The sequence below is a fragment of the Callospermophilus lateralis genome, chromosome 3, assembly GCF_048772815.1.
Source record: "Callospermophilus lateralis isolate mCalLat2 chromosome 3, mCalLat2.hap1, whole genome shotgun sequence".
NCBI classification, from domain to species: Eukaryota; Metazoa; Chordata; class Mammalia; order Rodentia; family Sciuridae; genus Callospermophilus; species Callospermophilus lateralis.
The window spans coordinates 10240123-10258977 of NC_135307.1; the positions used below are offsets into that span (position 1 = coordinate 10240123).

Below are 18855 nucleotides of genomic sequence, written 5' to 3' on the forward strand. Positions count from 1 at the left end.
TTATGGAATTAAAGTTGATTTCCTGAGTGGCAAAGTTTTAAGTATTGCTAACAAAGCTTATTCATTAGGCTAGTTCACTCAGCTTCATTTTTCCCCCTTCAGATACATTAAACCTCAGTGTTCACTTATCTACAGGAATTTTTTTTTTTTTTTAAATACAGTGCTGGGATCAAACTCAAGGCTTCATGCACACGAGGCAAGTCTCACCAGTAAGCTATACACTCTGCCCCAAAGAAACATTCTAATGAAAATAACTTACAATGTTGACAAAAACCAAAACCAAATATATGTATGTGGGGTATGTATGCATGCTCTGCTCCTCAGTTCCCCAAATGACAAGACATTCTAATCTTTGATTTATTACTAAGAAAACGACTTACATAAATAAGTAAAAATGGGTCAAATGGGGAAATCAAGATCTTATGGTAGGGAGGAGACAGTAATGCCTTTTGCTTATAAAACCAATTGTAAAACAAAAATATCCAGAATTCTAAATCAGTATATTTCCATTCAAAGATACTCCCAACCTTACTCTACCAGACACGAGAAAGATTTGTTCAGTAAATAAATTATATTCAATTCCATGTAGTTACCTGCCTGACTAGGTGACCACACACTTGGTAAAACACCACAGGATAATTTGTGAAAGTGAATATTTTAAGTGGCTGGTCTGACAAAAAACAGTATTAAGCTACTTTTCATTACGTCTACATTTACATCAAGTGTGATGGCAAAACACCTCAAAACCAAATAATCATAAATATTCCATCAAAATTTTCTAATAAAAGATAAATAAGACAAGAGGATACTACAGAATAAATACATGCATACAAGTCAGTCAGATCTAGATTTAATTCACATTTTATACAACATGAAAAGTTATGCTGTATAAAGAGACAAGTTTCTTAACCACTCCATTTCTTCTATAAGAGACAATACCTAGGAGTTGCTGGAACAGTAAATACAGAAAAAGACTGGTACAGTGCTTTGTAAACAGAGATTAATAAAAAGAAGCTATTAGAGTCTAATGCAACCATTAAAGAATTCAATACTCTGGGCTGGGGATGTGGCTCAAGCGGTAGCACGCTCGCCTGGCATGCGTGCGGCCCAGGTTCGATCCTCAGCACCACATACAAACAAAGATGTTGTGTCCGCTGATAACTAAAAAATAAATATTAAAACTCTCTCTCCTTCTCTCCCTCTCTCTTTAAAAAAAAAAAAAAGAATTCAATACTCCCAGATACTTATAAAAACAAAAAAGTACTACTTTAATAAAGGAAATTAGTAAAAATCTAAATGAATTTAAAAACAGGATGGGTTTAATCAAACTATAGTCATACAAAGAAATGTTAAGGAGCCACTAAAAATAATTTGGGTGGATGTTCACAATATACTAAGCTCAAAACAAGGCAGATCATAAAACGCTAAGTTTCATCAAAAAAACTGAAAAATATACATTACATAGGATAACATGTATAATGAATAATATCTGTAGAAATAGTTAAGAGCAGTTATTGCAAGATAAATTGTAAACACTTAACTTCATTTGTAAACAAACTAGTTAAATAGTTCTAGAGAAATACTATATAAAAACATAATAAAAATAAAACATCCAAAAATTCTCCTAACTATATACTAGTTGTTCCAAATACACTGTTATCATTTAACAGTAAGTTTAAAAACTAGTATGAATCTAGGATACCAGACAATCTAATTAACCCTTATTATAAATATTTTAATAAAAGGAATGGTAGGCTATTTATATTCACTTCTGAAAACAAACATAATAAATTTACATTTAAATACAATTTAATTCATTAATTATATAATATCAGGGCTGGGTAGAGCACCTGCTATATGCATGAGGCCCCGAGTTTGATCCCCAGCACTATAAAAAAAAAAAAAACATCTCAAAGAACAATTAGAAGACAAATGTTCTTCCTGACAATATAAAACTAAAATTGCTTAGCAACACATGCATATTTTTGTCACTTTCTAGATAAGGTAATTCATGGTACAAATAGATAAAGAGAATGTTTGCAGTGCTAGGGAGAAACAAGCAGTTTATAAAAGTAACATCAAAGGTTGGGAGTACAGTTCAGTCACAGTGTACATGCGCAGTAAGCATGGGACCCTGGGTTGATACCCAGCACTGAGAAGAATATAAAGAAAAAGTAACATAATATTTTATTCCAAAATTTCATTTTAGATTTCTTCCTCCCCTTCAAAATTTATATACCTATCCTTAGATTATAAATGATGATGGTGATGATAATAACAAGTCAATATGAGCATTTACTGTGTGGCTGGCACTAGTCTAAGCCACTTTTTACACAAATTGATTTAATCCTCATGAAATACCAAATGAGACAGGTAAAAGCATTAACCTGATTTTAGTAATGAGAAAAATCAAGAACAGGTGCTTGTCATATAACATGCCAAAGTGTCACAGATGGGAAGCAATACAGCCTGAATTTGAACCAAGGAGTCTGTTACACATTCCTTAGGCTTAAATTCAATGAATGCCTTTTACCTTAACATGCTCTAGGTTTTTTTATTTTTTTTATTTTTCTTCTCTATAGGGATTGAAACCCAAGGGTGATTAACCATGGGGCCAAGTTCACAGCCTTTTAATTTTGAGATACGGCCTTGAACATGCGATCCTCCTGTCTTTGCCTCCCAAACTGCCGGGATCATAAGCATAACCCACTATGCCCCAGCTTAGTCTGTTTTAAGAAACAAAATATTTTAAAGTTCAAGTCTTTTGTATATTAACTATACTGTTCTCCCAACCCCAGAGGCAGATAAACAACTATTACCATCAATACAAAGATGGTCATCATTCTCTAACATACACTTTTATTTTGTATTAATCTCCTAAATGTTGCTTTACAAATTCTTAAACTTGTAAACATTACATCACAGTAGCATGCTGTACAGATTCATCTGCATCCTTTTCATTAACATGTGATTCTCCATATCATTTATTTTCACTGCTGTGAAACTATAAGTGATTCCACTGTAGAAATAAGCCATCTTTTTTTTTTCCTTTGGCACCCAGGATGGAACCCAAGAGCACTTAACCACTAAGCCACATACCCAACCCTTTTTTATATTTTTATGTAAAGACAGAGTCTCGATAAGTTGTTTAGAGCCTCACAAAGTTGCTGAGGCTGATTTTGATCTCGAAATCCTCCTGCCTCACCCTCCAAGCTGCCAGGATTACAGGCGTGCACCGTCACACCTGGTAAGCCATCTATTTTTGGAACCACTTTAAAAAAAATAAAATTGTTATCATGCTTGTTATCTAAAATTCTAAAATACGTGCTGTAAGTCCAAAGAAGGAAAAAAATGGCTCCAAGTTAATCAAAAGGAAAAATTAACCCCAAACATACTGCAAAAATTTAACCTCTGGTGGTATGATCTCCTTTATAACCAATAACTTATAATTTTTAAGTAATATACATGTACTTTTATTGTTCTACACTTACCAAAATAAAAAAAATACAATTTCTTGCCTCCCATTAAATAAATAGATTGAGCAAGTGCTGCGGGAAAAAAATACAATTTCTTAATCCACATAACTTGACTAATTTAACATGGTTCACTTTTTAAAAGAAAAGGAATTGAGACACTAATGTAGGACTTAAAATGGATAAAAATAAAAGACTTTATAAAAGAAGAGAATCTGGATGTATAATAATAAGAATATGCAGCATTACCACTTATCTCTCTGAAGTCTGAGGCAAGTGTGTCCAAGAAAACTGATTTGAGTAAGATTTCACATGAATAGAGTTGCTCCATATTAACACACTTTTTTTTTTTTAATGCTGTCACCTATTTTAAATATGATCTATTAACTAAATCTAGATTCTAAAATACTTGCAGGCTGGATGCACAAAACATTATGTTAGTAATGCTGTTGTAAGTACTTTCTAAATTTACCTTTTTCTTTTTCTGAAGCACATGATTAGGTAGTAGTTGATGGAGTTGCTTTCTTTTTACATGCATTGCAGCAATTTTCATATCCACCTCAAACATCTTGCTGTTTATTGCTTGCCTATAAACTACACAATTAGAAATTGTTACAAGAAACAGAAACATTTTTTTTTTAAAGTCAGGTTTAAACTCACTCAGGGGAAAGTATTCTAAGTAGGAATCTTTTTTTTCCCATCAATACTGCATATGTATAAAATTATCAGATCAAGACCTGTCCCTAATCTGACAAAATTCATTGTCTGGGAAAATTTTTTTCTGTAAAGTAAAGACCTGTCCCTAATCTGACAAAATTCATTGTCTGGGAAAATTTTTTTCTGTAAGGTACACATAATGAATAAAAGCACTAACTATATTAAATCTTCCAGCATAGTAACTCTTTTAAGAAAACACCAGAATTGAAGAAAAAGGATTTCTTAAACCCATACCCTTTTGCTACCAGTATAATTAAAATTTTTATCCTCAGTATGTAACACATGCAACAAAATAAAAGTCAAACTTATTAAACTATTTTCTTTGTTAAATGGTTCCAAGGTAAGATACTTTACAAGAATCTGCAAGATAAAATTTTAAGAAATGACATGTTTTTTATTATAAAAGTAAATCAAATAACAGGTCACAGATATAAAAAGAAAATGCTACAAAGAAATAAATTCAAATTCTTTAGGTCCCAGGGCCACAGAATAATCAAAATATTTAGTAAGTCATATGACAAATACTGATTAAGCATCTATACTGAGACCTCACTCACAATGTTGCACACACTGGAGATAACAGAAAAGAAAGGAGACCAAAAGAAAATCAGAGTCAACATGCTACCAGGTGTAAGGAATAAACAGAAAATATGTAAGATATATTTTGTGCCTGATGGAGGTAAGTACTATGTAGAAAAACTGAACAAGGAACAGGACAGTATGCTGAGCCTGGAAACTTAGTAACACTGACTGAAGATTAAGAGTACCTAGTAGAATGGCATTTCAGGGAAAGCAAACATCACAAACCACATTCCCTGAGCAGGAGAGCATACATAGAATGTTCGAGGAATAACAAAAACTCCATAATCCCTCCTCTGCAAATAACTCCCAACACAGAAGGCTTTCTTTCTAAAGACTGACATCAAAACTCATCTAGAAACAAACTCTAATCTCAACTCTTTATAGCTATTTGGTCTTTATTTTTGCTAATGTGGATAGCAATGGTTCCCTGCAAAATGTTGTGATTACCAAGTGCTCCAGGCTGCTGGGATCTTATGCAATGATTTTATTACTTTTGTGGACCCAGACAAACGGACAAAGGATTATGAATAGGAGATGAGGTCAAAAAAGAGGAATAATGAGAAGATCGCATACTTTAAGAACATCAGGACTTAAGACTTTAATTCTGCATGACATTGGTGGCCAGGCAACACATGATTCTGCCTTAAAAATACCATTTGGGCGCTAAATGAAAATAGTAACAAGGGCAAGGCAGAACAAAAAAGCTGAGGCAAGGGTAGTAATCGAACAGAGCAGTAGCTGCAGCTTGAACTAGCAATAAGTACTAGAAAAAGCAGTAAGTAGCAGGATTCTTCATCAAAAAAAAATCATCAAAAAAATGATGAAAGAATCATCAAAAAACTAAGTAGAGGAAAAAGAGGCATCATCTGGTCTCCAATGTCTTGAAAAAAAAAAAAAGCTGGGAGGAATTAAGGATGAAAATCTGTCGTGAACATGAGGTGGGAGGGAAAAGAAAAGAAAAGGGAAATTGCATGGAAATGGAAGGAGACCCTCATTGTTATACAAAATTACATATAAGAGGCTGTGAGGGGAATGGGGAAAAAAACAAGGAAAGAAATGAATTACAGTAGGTGGGGTAGAGAGAGAAGATGGGAGGGGAGAGGAGGGGACGGGGGATAGGAGAGGATAGGAAAAGTAGCAGAATACAACAGTTACTAATATGGCATTATGTAAAAATGTGGATGTGTAACTGATGTGATTCTGCAATCTGTATTTGGGGTAAAAATGGGAGTTCATAACCCACTTGAACCTAATGTATGAAATATGATATGTCAAGAGCTTTGTAATGCTCTGAACAACCAATAAAAAAAAGAAAAAAAAAAGAATGTTATTAAAAAAACATTAAAATTTTCAATAACAGAAGTAAGTATTCCCTTTTATAAACACCAAAAAGATCCTTAAAACCTAGTTGATTCATTAAGATCTTTAATAAACAGCTTAATTTGGATGCAATGTACAAAATAAATTTACTAATTCAAGCATGTGTGCATAACTTGTTTTTTCACAAACAGATTAGGTGGGCATCAAAACTTTTACTGGCAGGAGGAGGAATAACGTCCTACAAATGACATCTTAAAACCATCTAGGGATGTTTTCATTTTGTCACAGTAATTAAGTTATATCCTTTAATGTAGACTGTTCCACCCAGAGAACTGTAACATGTTACATCACCATTTTTAAAGATGGAAATCTACTAATTATTTGAATCAAGAAAGTGATTCAGTTTTTATAAAAAAAAAAAAAGTTTTTTTTTTTAACACATAACTGCTTACAGCACAACCACTATGTATACCAAAAATTAGATCCTGGGCTAATAAGCATATAGCCCAGTAGCAGAGTGCATGACTAGCATGCATAAGGCCCTGGGTTCAACCCCAGCACACACACACACACAAAAAAAAAAAAAAAATGGAAATTTTTGCATTATTTCCAACTTTTATTTCTATCGTGTTACAAATTTCAACACTGCTGAACATCAATCAGAATAACCACAAACAACACCCATGTCAGTCAGAATTCCCAGATACAGCACTGCCAGTGATTCTACATAAAGTATAATCATTTGACTTTTCTTAAATATGTCTTCTAGGGTCACTGTATCTGAGCATTTACATACTGAAATGCACACAGTCAACCTTTATCCACAAGCAGGTATGTTAAAAAAAAAAAACAAAAAACCCAGTGGATGGCTGAAACCATATGTACTGAACCCCATATATACTTTATTTTTCCCACACATAATTAAGCCCAATAAGAGGTTAACAAAAAGAACCAATAAAAAAGAACAATTATAACAACATATTGTAATAAAAGTTATACAAATGTGGTCTACCAAAGTATATTAGTTTACCAATTTACCGTACTTGCCTTTTTCTTCTCATGAGGAATAAGAGGTCAAACATGAATGAATCAGTCTTTGTGATGTAGCATTAGGCTACCATGTAAAGGTTACTTGAATACAAACACTTCAATATGGCAACTAATAACCTAAGTGGCTACTAAGTTGACTAACAGATGGTTAGTGTACACAATGTGGATTTGCTAGACAAAGAGATAATTTGCATCTTAAGCAGAAAAAAGTAGGAGGGCACAAGATGTCATGCTTCTCAGCAATATGTAATCTAAAACTTGTCAACTGTTCATTTCTGGAATTTCCCATTCAATATTTATGAATCACAGTGGACTTAGAGTAACAAAAGTGAAACCACAGATGAAAGGAACATAGTAAAATAGTCCCTTTATTTCTCTTTTACATTGGAATCAATGTATGATACTGACGTTTTAGCAAACTGCCACCAATCTCTTTCCTTCTTTAGAAAGTAGGCAAAAAACCATTTTAATATTAAACCTAAATGTTCACAAGGGAAAACTCAAGAGTGGAGAAATGAAAATGTCACTTATTAATTTAAAACAAAGGTGGAGGGATACTTTAAATAGAACAGAAATAGTCCTTAGGGAAGATGTACAGTTGTCCCTGTGCACATGCACCATTCCCCTAAAAAGTTATACATCTACATAATGGTCACACACCATCGTTTGGTCTGAAGTTAAGTAAAACTACCCTTTATCTCAGGATACAAGTCAAACTGAAAGGTACACATAATCACTCTATTCCCTGCCTATGAATTAATACTTCAATCTACATTTAACACATGAGAAAAAATGTCTTCAGATTACTAAAAGTTCAGCTGCATCAATTTCTAAGGTTCAAGATGATTAAAGTAGTCAGTTTTGTAGACAAAACTAATATTCAGGTTGTTTCTAATTCCATACAGAATTATGGAAAAATCAAATTTTAAGTAATTCCATTTAACTTTAAGGTCTGTCACAAGAAAAAAAAAATCAATTATATATTAGACAGTACTGAAAGTAATCCAAAACCAGTAAGATCATTATGATCACTGTGACATTCTCAGGTCATTTCAAGTTATTGCCAATATCACTAATTATCGTGTACATCAATAAATTTAAAATGCAAGTAACCTGAATGTTTGATTATCCAAGTAGACATACCTGTATCTGTGAAAGACTGAATGTCATAGGTAAGATCAACACTGAGATTTTCAGAGTTTTCTGTTTTTTTAAACACTAACCCAATCACCCACATCGTGCGAAATTCTTCCCTGCAAAAAAGAACATTACCACTGTTTATCAGGATTCATGAAAATGTATTTATCACTTGGTTAACATCATGGAGAACACAAGGAAAATTTTATAACACAAACGTATGAGCAAACTAAGGTCTACATTCAGAGTTCTATTCCAAACATGTCTTCTATGTTCTTTTAATTATGTAAACAATCAACTCCCAGGACAAATATACTCTCTGCATATGCACTCTACCACTGAGCTTTTTAATTTTGTAACAGGGTCTTGCTAAGTTTCCCGTGCTGACCTGTGACTTGCATTCCTCCTGCCTCAGCCTCCAGAATAGCTGGAATTACAACCTGCACCACTTTGCCTGACCTGTATGATATTCTTAATAATGATGACCAAAGGCACTAGACTCAAAAGAAATACTATGTTCTAATTAATGAGGAAGAAAGAATACTGCTTTTTAGAAAAGTCTGCATAAAGATTTTCTGAATATGAAAATTTAACATAAAATATATATCTCCTAAACTTTATAAAAAGGCCATAAGCAAATCTGACTACAGCATAATTAGTGAAAAAGTTGTTGACTCTGCTTCTTTTGAACAATGAACCATTGGTTTATCTGCTGAATGAAACATGCAATCTTTAAATAATTAAGATTGCAGTGACCAAAAATGTGTAAAATGTTCAAAGAACTTCTTTACATGATTTCAAAAGGGAAAATAATCTATTCAATCCATCAGAATAATTACCCTATGCATAAGGCCCTGGGTTTATAGAATAATTATCGAATATTAACAATCTTAATTCTTTCACCTATACTTTTCAATCTTTTGTCTTTTTTTTCCCCTCTTCTTGGTAGTAGGAATTGTATCCAAGTGCACTCAACCACTGAACCAAATCCCAAGCCTTTTTTTTATTCTGAGATAGGGTCTTGCTAATTTGCTTACAGCCTTGCTGAGGTTGGCTTGCAATCCTCCTACCTAAGTCTCCTATGAATCTTACTTCTTAAAACTTATTTATTTTTTGAAAGTTTATCATTAATACTCCCATAATCCTCTAATTCTAAAAAATAACAGTTATAATCTCATAATAATAGCAAGAATCAAACCAACAACTGACCTACTCAAGAACCTTAAATGAAAATGTGAGCCCGATTTTATTTACATGCCTTCCAATGATCCAGAATCCATCACAAATCAGATACTTGCAAGGTCAAACTTCTATGAGTAAAGATAAAAGAGGGATGGAATACTTTTATATTAAGAGTGCTTACTTGTCAGGATTTTCTTTGGGTGCTGGAAATGACTGGGGATTCACATGAGCCAGTGTAATAAATTCATTCTTCTCCAAACTTCCAACCAAGATTCGAATTTTTGATTCCACCAAGCCCACCCTGAACAAATGTCACTTAGTATTAATGAAAGTTTTGGTTGACTTTATTTAAAATAGCAAATACACAAATCAAATGCTTGTGTAAAACAGGAACATGAAGATCACATAACTTAAAATCCATACAAAGGCAATTCAACTGAATGAATTATCCACCCACACTCAAAAGCAAAAACCCTGGGCTTTTCCCAAAAATGCTGAACTGAGGAAGAAAGAGAACTATGGCACAGTTTACCCACATCAAGAAGGTTACAAAAGATATTCCAACAAATAATTAAAGAAAAAACAGAAAGGTTAAAATACAAAATAAAAATCTTTAATAAATCAACAGTTAAAAAATGTAAATCTTTATAAAATAAGTAATTTGTATATGGATTCTCTAATTCTTACACTTCCATCAGAAGTAGTAAAGCTCCATGTTCGAACAACTCAAAAAACTTGATGTTTTTTAAGGACTTCCCAACTCCTACTGTGTTCTGGGGCTGATTCATTTTGAAATTTATTTTTCTGTCAAGTCTAATCTTATTACTCACCATTCTAGGCGTTGTTTTTCCGTTGGTGCACTTGCTAGAAGTACAATATAATGCCTTTGAAGATAAAGACAACATGCTTTTTATTTTATTTACATACTTTGTTCTGGACATTAAAACAATAATGTAGTAAGTTTCATTACATTTATAGATCAACATCAATTTACCAAGGGGGGGGGGTGCCCTGCAATTTCAATATGCAAATAAAATTACAGAAGCTAACTCTACACATTTCTAAGTACAAATGAATTCAATTTTTCTGAAAAACAACAGTGATTTTTAGGAATGACAACAAAAAGAGCAGCTGAATTCAAGGAAGCTGAATAAACATTAAATGATAGTTTTTCACAATGATTCCAGTGAAGCATTCAATCTATAAAAGAGCTGCTCACTGAAATTTAATACTACTAAAAGAAAATGTTTTAGGTGAAACAAGCAGTGGCTTTCACCACAAAAATAATCACTAAATACCCATCATACAATAGTAACTTCAAAATAACAACAAATATATCAGGCTTTTTAATTAGAGTAAATGGTAGTTAATATTAAACAGAATGCATAATTTAAATCAGACTCCAAGACTTTAATATAAACTTCTGTGACAATAAAAAAAAAGACATTATCCTGAGAGCCACAAAAAGAAAGCTGATTTCTATCCAGAATTAAATCCCACTCAAAATGGAGAAAATATTTTATTTCAGAAAATATCATCACTAACAAAGTCTTCTTTTTTTTAATATTTTCAAAACTATGTATGTCTCTAAGTATTCATTTTCCTCCAACTAAAGAAGTTCAGTCAAACAAGCCCTTCCCCAATACTTATTTAGTAAGCACTAGAAGTTAAATTTCCAGCTAATATAAATACTGGTTATAAAACTAAAAGTGTAAACAAAAATTTCATTTTATTCTCCAAAAAATCTAAAATCCTTGATGTGTTCACTCACATTTTGTGTTGTGACTCCTGCCCCCCCCCAAAAAAAAACACTATCAACAAATTTCAAAGAAATAGGACACTTTCTGGACATTTTAGCAAAGGTTAAAGAAAGTCTAACAAATTTAAGCATTTTTAAAAATATACTACCATAAAATAGCCCAATAAGTTATTTTATTAATTATGCTCACAATATATTTGAAAAATACTGTAAACCTAGACTGTTTTAATATAAAGTGGGGTAACTGTACTTATCTTAGTGGCAGAAATATTGTAAATTTCAAGTAAATTAATTTGAATTAAACTTAAAAGAAACAGGTAGGGGCTGGGGCAGAGGGCTTGCCTAGTATATGTGAGGCACTGGGTTCAATCCTTAGCACCACATAAAAATAAACAAAGGCATTCTGTAAAAAAAAAAAAAAAAAAAAGTAGCAGGTAATTCAAAAGTAAGGTGTGCATATGTAAACACATAAAATAAGTCTGTGATATAAGTATATAAAAATGTGAATGCAACTATATAAAAATATAGTCCAAATACATAAACTTAATACTTCCTTTCCCATTTGTTTAGTATTATTTGGGAACAAGCCAAATACATAGACCAAATTTTAAAAAGTCAAATAAAAACACTAAAATCTGGGGGCTGGAATTGTGGCTCAGTGGTAGAGCACTTGCCTTACATGTGTGAAGAACTGGGGTTTGATCCACAGCACCAAATAAAAATACTAAATAAGCAAAATTAAAAGTATTATGTCCATCTATAACTAAAAAATCCACATATATAAGTTTACCAAAAAGCTCCCTAGCAAAAATTTAAAATAATAACTAAAATCTGTGGATTTTACGTAGAGAATACTCAAACTCAAACAAAATCCTAACAACCTCAGATGACCTGATTTCTAGATTATCTAGGTTTCCATTAAAAAGATTCAACTAAGCTGTGCACAAGGTACAAACCTTCTCCAGCAACCCAGGAGGTAGGAAGATACCTCCTGGTTTGAGGCCAGTTTGGGCAACTTAGCAAGGTCCTGAAAAACTTTAGCAAAACCCTATCTCAAAATAAAAAATAAAAAGGGCCAAGGATGTACCTCACTGGGTTCAATCCCCAGTTACCTCCTTTCTCCCCCACAAAAGAAGAAAAAGAAGAGTGAACTGATTAAAAAAGAAAAAAAATAGGGGGTGGAGGATAGATGAAGAAAGAGTTCCTTTGCCCAAGTGTAGCAACTCTGAACAGCAGACCACAAAGCATCAAAATCAGGTTTAACTTAGCTGGCTTCACCTAGCAGAGGGCCAAATCACCTAGTTTCTAAATGATATAGTACCATGTTCTCTATTTATTAAGATATGCTAATCCATTTGAACATAATTTTGTTGGCAATCCAATTGATTTTGATACTTCCTACCTCCTGAGTTTTATAGATTATGACTTCAATTTTAATTCTTATTGAAATAGGGGAGTCTTTTCATCTCTGTACAATGTAAAGGTAAAAGATTAACTCAAGTATTAATGATGAAGTTAAATGTTCTTTACTCAAATTTATGCAAAATTTGAATTGGTGTGAAATACAATAATTAATAAAAAATAAGTTGCAATTATTTTACATCAGTCATTAGAAAAAACACTCATCCCGAGCAATAAACAAAATCCCAAATTCATTCTTTAAACCTACATAAAAATCTTAAAAACCAGAGTTTTTGATAGAAAACAAACAAAAGCAATTCTAATCTAGAATATTTCTTGATCCTGTTTCACAATCACCATGTATCAACAGTCTCAAATGCCTTCGTGACACACTTTAAAGTCAACAGCCATTACCTTTTCCCAAAATTTAGAGACATGGCTTCTAATAAAAATTTAACTATGAAAATGTATCCTGAATGAATTTAAATCTATGTGGAAAGGCCTAAGAACACTTAAATATAGTTGTTATACCACCTAACAGTTATTTACAAAAAGCATTTTGGATGGTTCCCTTGCTATTTCATCAATACTTAAACAGATGACAGTTCAGATATGAACACTGATGAAAATCTTAGTCAAAAATCCTTCAACAACTCTATCGTTAGATATTCAGAATCAAAAGTTGTATTTCATCATCCTAAATACATTTTAACAAATGTTAAAATCTAAATAATTTTGTACATATAACTTCATTAAAAATCACTCTAGCTTTCTTAATTGCTTCCCTTCCTTGCACCCCAGTGAAACAATACACATAAGTATTCACATTTTCTTTACTGCCAGCTTACTTAATAGCTATGTTTAATATCTTAAAGAGGAAATACAGAAAATATTTTCTTAGAATTCTTTACAGAAAATTACTCCTTTCTCTCAAGGTAGGCATTATTTTCTTTTAGAAGATTAGCCTGCCTTCCCCCCCCCCCCTTTGTGGTGCTGGGGATTGAATCCACGGCATTGTCCATGCCAGGCAAGTACTCTACCAACTGAGCTACATCCCGAACCCTAGATTGCTTTGTAAGACAAACAAAATTCCCTCTACAGTTTCTCCCTCTAATGAAGGGAAGATATATATAGAACTCTACACCGACCAAGTAACAATATCTTCAGAATACGCTTCAAATAATACTTAACCAACTTTCGATCATGGAGAAAATAAGGATTTCAATTCAGTCATACAGCTAATCGTCAAGGCATTTCATATAAAGATGATTTAAATTCAATCTGTGAATACCTCCAAAAGCCTAAGGATAATCATCACTGTACCTTGAAGAGGACATTTTTGGAAAAGACATAAAAATATACATGGAATTTGGTAAAGATAAAATTAACTCAATGTACTATTTTTAATAATTAATTTTCCCAGGATATTCAGGTGAAACAAATTTTCCTGAAATAAACTTTGTGGTATTTCATCATACCTATTTAAGTCTTTGTAAATATCCTACACAAAGGATTTGACTGCTTCAAGATTTTTTTTTTTTTGGGGGGGGGAGACTAGGAATGGAACCCAGAGGGACTTTACCACTGAGCTTTATCATAGCAATTTTTATTCTTTGAGACAGGGTCTCATTAAGTTGCTTAGGGCCTAAGTTGCTGAGCCTGGCCTCGAACTTATGATCGTCTTGCCTCAGTCCCTTATGTCAGCAGGAATACAGGCATGCACCACTGCAATAATAATCTTTTTATCAAAAACTTTATAGGTACTATTGGGCACATAATAAAGATTAAAAAAATTTAAATACAAAGGAAGCTTTCAAAAAGCACCAAAGTTCTAGTAATGTCAATTTATTCAAATGAAATAACAATGGAAAGGTTTGTTCAATTTTGATGTTAATCTTTCCTCAAATGAAAGAAACAGCTTAAGTAGATATTTTGAAGAACTCCATCCCATCTACTTCTTATTCACATAAATAAGATAGGAAAAGAATTCATGCTTGGTTCTCAGCAATTAAGAGATGCTGATATTATCGTTGATTTTCTCCTTATACACAACTGTCTCATATTGTAGTTTTAAAAACTATCAGTACATACATTTATTTCATGTTCAAAGGTGGCTTACTCAACATTAGTTAAAATACAGAACAAAAACTATCAGTACATACATTTATTTCATGTTCAAAGGTGGCTTCCTCAACATTAGTTAAAATACAAAACAAAAATTATCTGCCAAATGGAAAGCACAATATATGTGGTGTAATAAGATTATTAAATATTAAACTATTTAAATTTTTACTAACAACATAGTGCTCCCAGAACGTAATAATTAAGCTAGTTCCATTACTGCTTTTTCATTCAAAAGATACAGAAAACACAGAGACATCATGAAGGTCATCATTCTTCTTTTTAATTGGGGAAATAGCAACAAGTAATCTTGTTTCGATTATTACAAAACACAATCCAACATGATCAGGAAAGTTTCAAGCATTCAATAAAAAATTAAGGGGACTCTGGCAAATTTTCAGCCCAGGACAAATAAAAGTGTAAGTCCGTGTAGTCTGTTTGTTTTAAAAAATGTTTATAAAACACAGTTTTCACCAAACCAACACAGTTTAAGGAAGCTTTTCACCTAAGGTATTGAACCATTATATTCAAATGAGTACTAAAAATTATTAAACCCATTTAGATCCCAAGAAAACTAATTGTATAAAGACTTGAAAGTGGCTATTAACACTGGGAGGGAACTGGTAGGATATTATTAATGTGCTCTAACTACTGAAAGCACTAAAATGGCTACATATTGGCATTTTATTAGCTAAGTCTGTGTTCTAAAGAATTTTAGTGATAAATAAGTTTCCGGAATTATATAAAAATACTTCATTTTCTAATAGATAAGTTCAATTACAGATGTTAACAGTTCACCAATTTGCCAAAGTACATGGATTTCCTATTTGGGTCAGGGTTAATATAGGATGACCAAAATCTTGCTGCAGCAAAACTTTAGGGGCCACACATTACACTGGAAAACAGATAATAAGCAGTTTACTAAAAAATGGTATTCCTATGTGAGAGGAAGGGAAATCCAAAACTACATTAGTCTATGAAGAAAAGGTATCATATATGCTGCCATTTAACCATTACTTAAAAGAACATGTTCAACATGCCTTAAAATACATACTTGTACTTTTGAAAGAAGTTTGGAGCTTCAAAAAGTTTGGACCACTCTGCCTTACTCAGCAAAATTTCATCTGTGATAGCAAGACCTAAATTAAAAACATATTAAAATGTTTGCATGCTTCAGTCTAACAATCTAGAATTTTATATAATCTTAAACATAACCACATGCATTCATTATAATTGTAAAACTGAAAATTTAAAAAGATTTAGTTTACAGCTCATAAGCATATTCTTACATATATACAGATTTTTCAAGAAAGTTGGCTTGTTTTCTGAGAGCCAGGTTTCAAGTAAAGCACCATTATTCTAAGATGGCATGTTCATTATGACTTTCACAAAATTAAAGCACTGAGTTATGTGAGAAGAAAAGTTGTCCACATAATTTGTTCCTTACATTTCTAAAAATCAAGTTAGCTGCTCTCTCTAAAGGAATAAAAGCATCTTCCCTTGAAGGAAAGAATTTTGAACTTCTAAAGGTAAAGCTGATACTGGTTTTTCACTACTTCCTCAACTGCTTCCAGTCAACCAAACAATCCCATTTTAGCTACTTCTCTCAAAGGCCAGTAGGTAGTACTTTAAATTTACAGTAAAATTAGGGTTCAAAAAGGTTAAGTTCCCCTAAAATGAGCGGTTTGGTCCAAATCCTGCTGACAGCTATTTGCCAAGAGTAAGCAGCTTCCTAAGCATCCCTCAAGGCTCACTGGACAAGCATTTTACCATTCAAAATTTCACAAGGCAACAGTATAGGATGAAGTCAGATTATAAAGGGGCAGCAAAAGATTTGGTGTTAGGTGTTACTTAATCTTCCAACATAATAAAAAATACATTACCTAAATTTAAATTTTTTAGTCAATTGTGATATACCCCGTAAACAAATATGAACACCAAAATCCACTTCAGTGAATGATTTCTTCAATTAAATTTTATAGCGAACTACTGGTTCTACAATGATACGTAAATCCTTCACGTATAAAGGATAGCATAAGGATAAACACTTACCTTGTTTAAACTCCTCAACCATGACCATCCGTGTTGAAACGGACACATTGTACGTGGAGTTCTGCTGTGGGTATGCTGGTGTAATTATAGGCATAAGATGGTACCTATCACTGGGGTTTACCTACATACAATAACAGCCAATCAGTTTCTTCAAGTACATATGCAACAGATACTTGGACTTTTTACCCCTTGTTAAACTGAACCAATGATTAAATTTTATTTCATTCACAGCTGGAGTTGAGAAAGAAAAACCATGAAAGGAGACACTGTTTTTTAAGGAATTCCTTACAGTATCAGGGATTTGGTCTAAGATAATGGTTTGTTTCAATCATATGGGCATGACTATTTGGGCAAACATATTAGAAATAATGTGCCTGCTTAAGCAAAGAAAGTTCTAACTAGGAATATATTGATATTTAGTTTTTCTTTATTCAACAATAGAAATGGGGATGTGCACGCAATTACACTTTCATGAAATGTCATACTCTAAAGTTATTCTGTATAAAACTAATTTTAAACAAGACGGAAACTTAAGTTTTGAATATACCCTTAATTTATAAGGAGTTTAAGGCTTCCTAACACATAGTGAAACTACAATATCCTTGTTGATATAATTTTAAGATATGGGAATAATTTAATAACTGCTAATTTACATAATGGTAAGCGCCATATTTCCACAAAGGAAACTGTAAATTCCTTTCCTCCAAAATTAAATTTCTAGAGGTTTGGAAATACACAGCTTCATGTAATTCAACAGAACTTATTAAAAACAAAATTTTGGTATAATAGTAAGATAGCAAATTAATTCAGAAAAATAGAATTTCATAAACCTAGAGTCATACTGAAAACCTAAATTTCTTATCAATAAAGTTGATGTCATTAACATTTAAAATGTGTAAGCAGGAATGTCATAACTCCCCAAACAAAATGGAAGCTTTCTTCAGCCCAAGCATGTTTTTATAATCTGAAATATCTAAAACAATTTTTACATTTACATCATTGTTATTAGAATGATATTGCTTAGAAGTTATCTACCACATGTAAACATTAAGCAGTTTCCCTACAATAACCCCATTTTAACAAAATATTTAGATCAAATAAAAAAAAAAAACAGGGATTTTTAGTATCCTTTTATTATTTTTTTCTTTTTTTAAGCACAAATGCCCACACAACTTTGCTTACAAGGTAGTTCTATATAAATTAAAATGTTAGTGAAATTTGTATTAAAAACTATGTACAATTAAATGTAGTTTACAGGGTACATCATTATGCTTCTCACATCAGAGGACAATTATAGATGAGATTATCTAGAAGAAAGTGTAATACGGACATGTCCACTCATACGTAAAATGCTGGGAGTTCTCCCTGAAGTTTATGCAGATGACTTTTACTTGTTATTGCACAGTGTGAATTTGTAGGGGAAAAAATAATACACTAACCCTTGGGTCCCATACAGGCAAATTAAGATTGCATTCTTCAGGCTGTTTCAATAGCACTGGATTTGGCCATTCCCTGTTTAAAAAGATTGTAGCACTTGATAAGACTATTGGATATTATCATCTAAACGTATTTTGTTAAACATACAGCATTTGTGAATGTGATCCTTCTTCATTCATTTTGGTATATACAACCTTTCATTCCTTTCTGTTGATGGTAAAGACTACTTGAAATAGTTCTGTAACTATAAAATTAAACCATTTGGTAGTTTTTTCAAATTGAAGTCAAATATCTTCTCTTAAAAGAACTGATAAAGCACCATGTAAATTAAAAAGCACCCGCAAGATATTTGATGCTTTCACCTAAATCTTGAACAGAATAGACTCTTTTGAAAGACAAAAATCCTGTCTTCGTACTAGTTCCATCCAAAGAAAAATGAGAAAAAGTTACTTCCAATTATAGACAATGGGGTATGAATAATTAAAACAATTAAGACAACTTTTCTCCATCTCTTGTTACATGAATAAATGTAGAAGTCTGTGGTGTGAACAGTGTTTCCAGGACGCAATCTTTAGTAAAATTAGCAGAGTCCTTACAGTAGAAATTAAAAAATGGAAAACATCT

The 18855-nt window shown here is 32.4% G+C and overlaps 1 protein-coding gene across 4 annotated transcripts in view; it reads right to left on the bottom strand.

Moving 5' to 3' along the window:
- Papola (poly(A) polymerase alpha) overlaps positions 1–18855 on the bottom strand; it is a 63189-nt gene that overhangs the window by 15071 nt on the left and 29263 nt on the right. For all 4 annotated transcript variants that reach the window (XM_076849684.2, XM_076849681.2, XM_076849682.2 and 1 more), the window contains exons 10-16: positions 18234–18306; positions 16795–16915; positions 15797–15881; positions 10292–10345; positions 9643–9762; positions 8286–8395; positions 3946–4067 (exon numbers count right to left, since the gene is read on the bottom strand). In XM_076849684.2, the coding sequence (XP_076705799.1) occupies positions 3946–4067; positions 8286–8395; positions 9643–9762; positions 10292–10345; positions 15797–15881; positions 16795–16915; positions 18234–18306 (685 nt within the window). The remainder of the gene's footprint in view (positions 1–3945; positions 4068–8285; positions 8396–9642; positions 9763–10291; positions 10346–15796; positions 15882–16794; positions 16916–18233; positions 18307–18855) is intronic.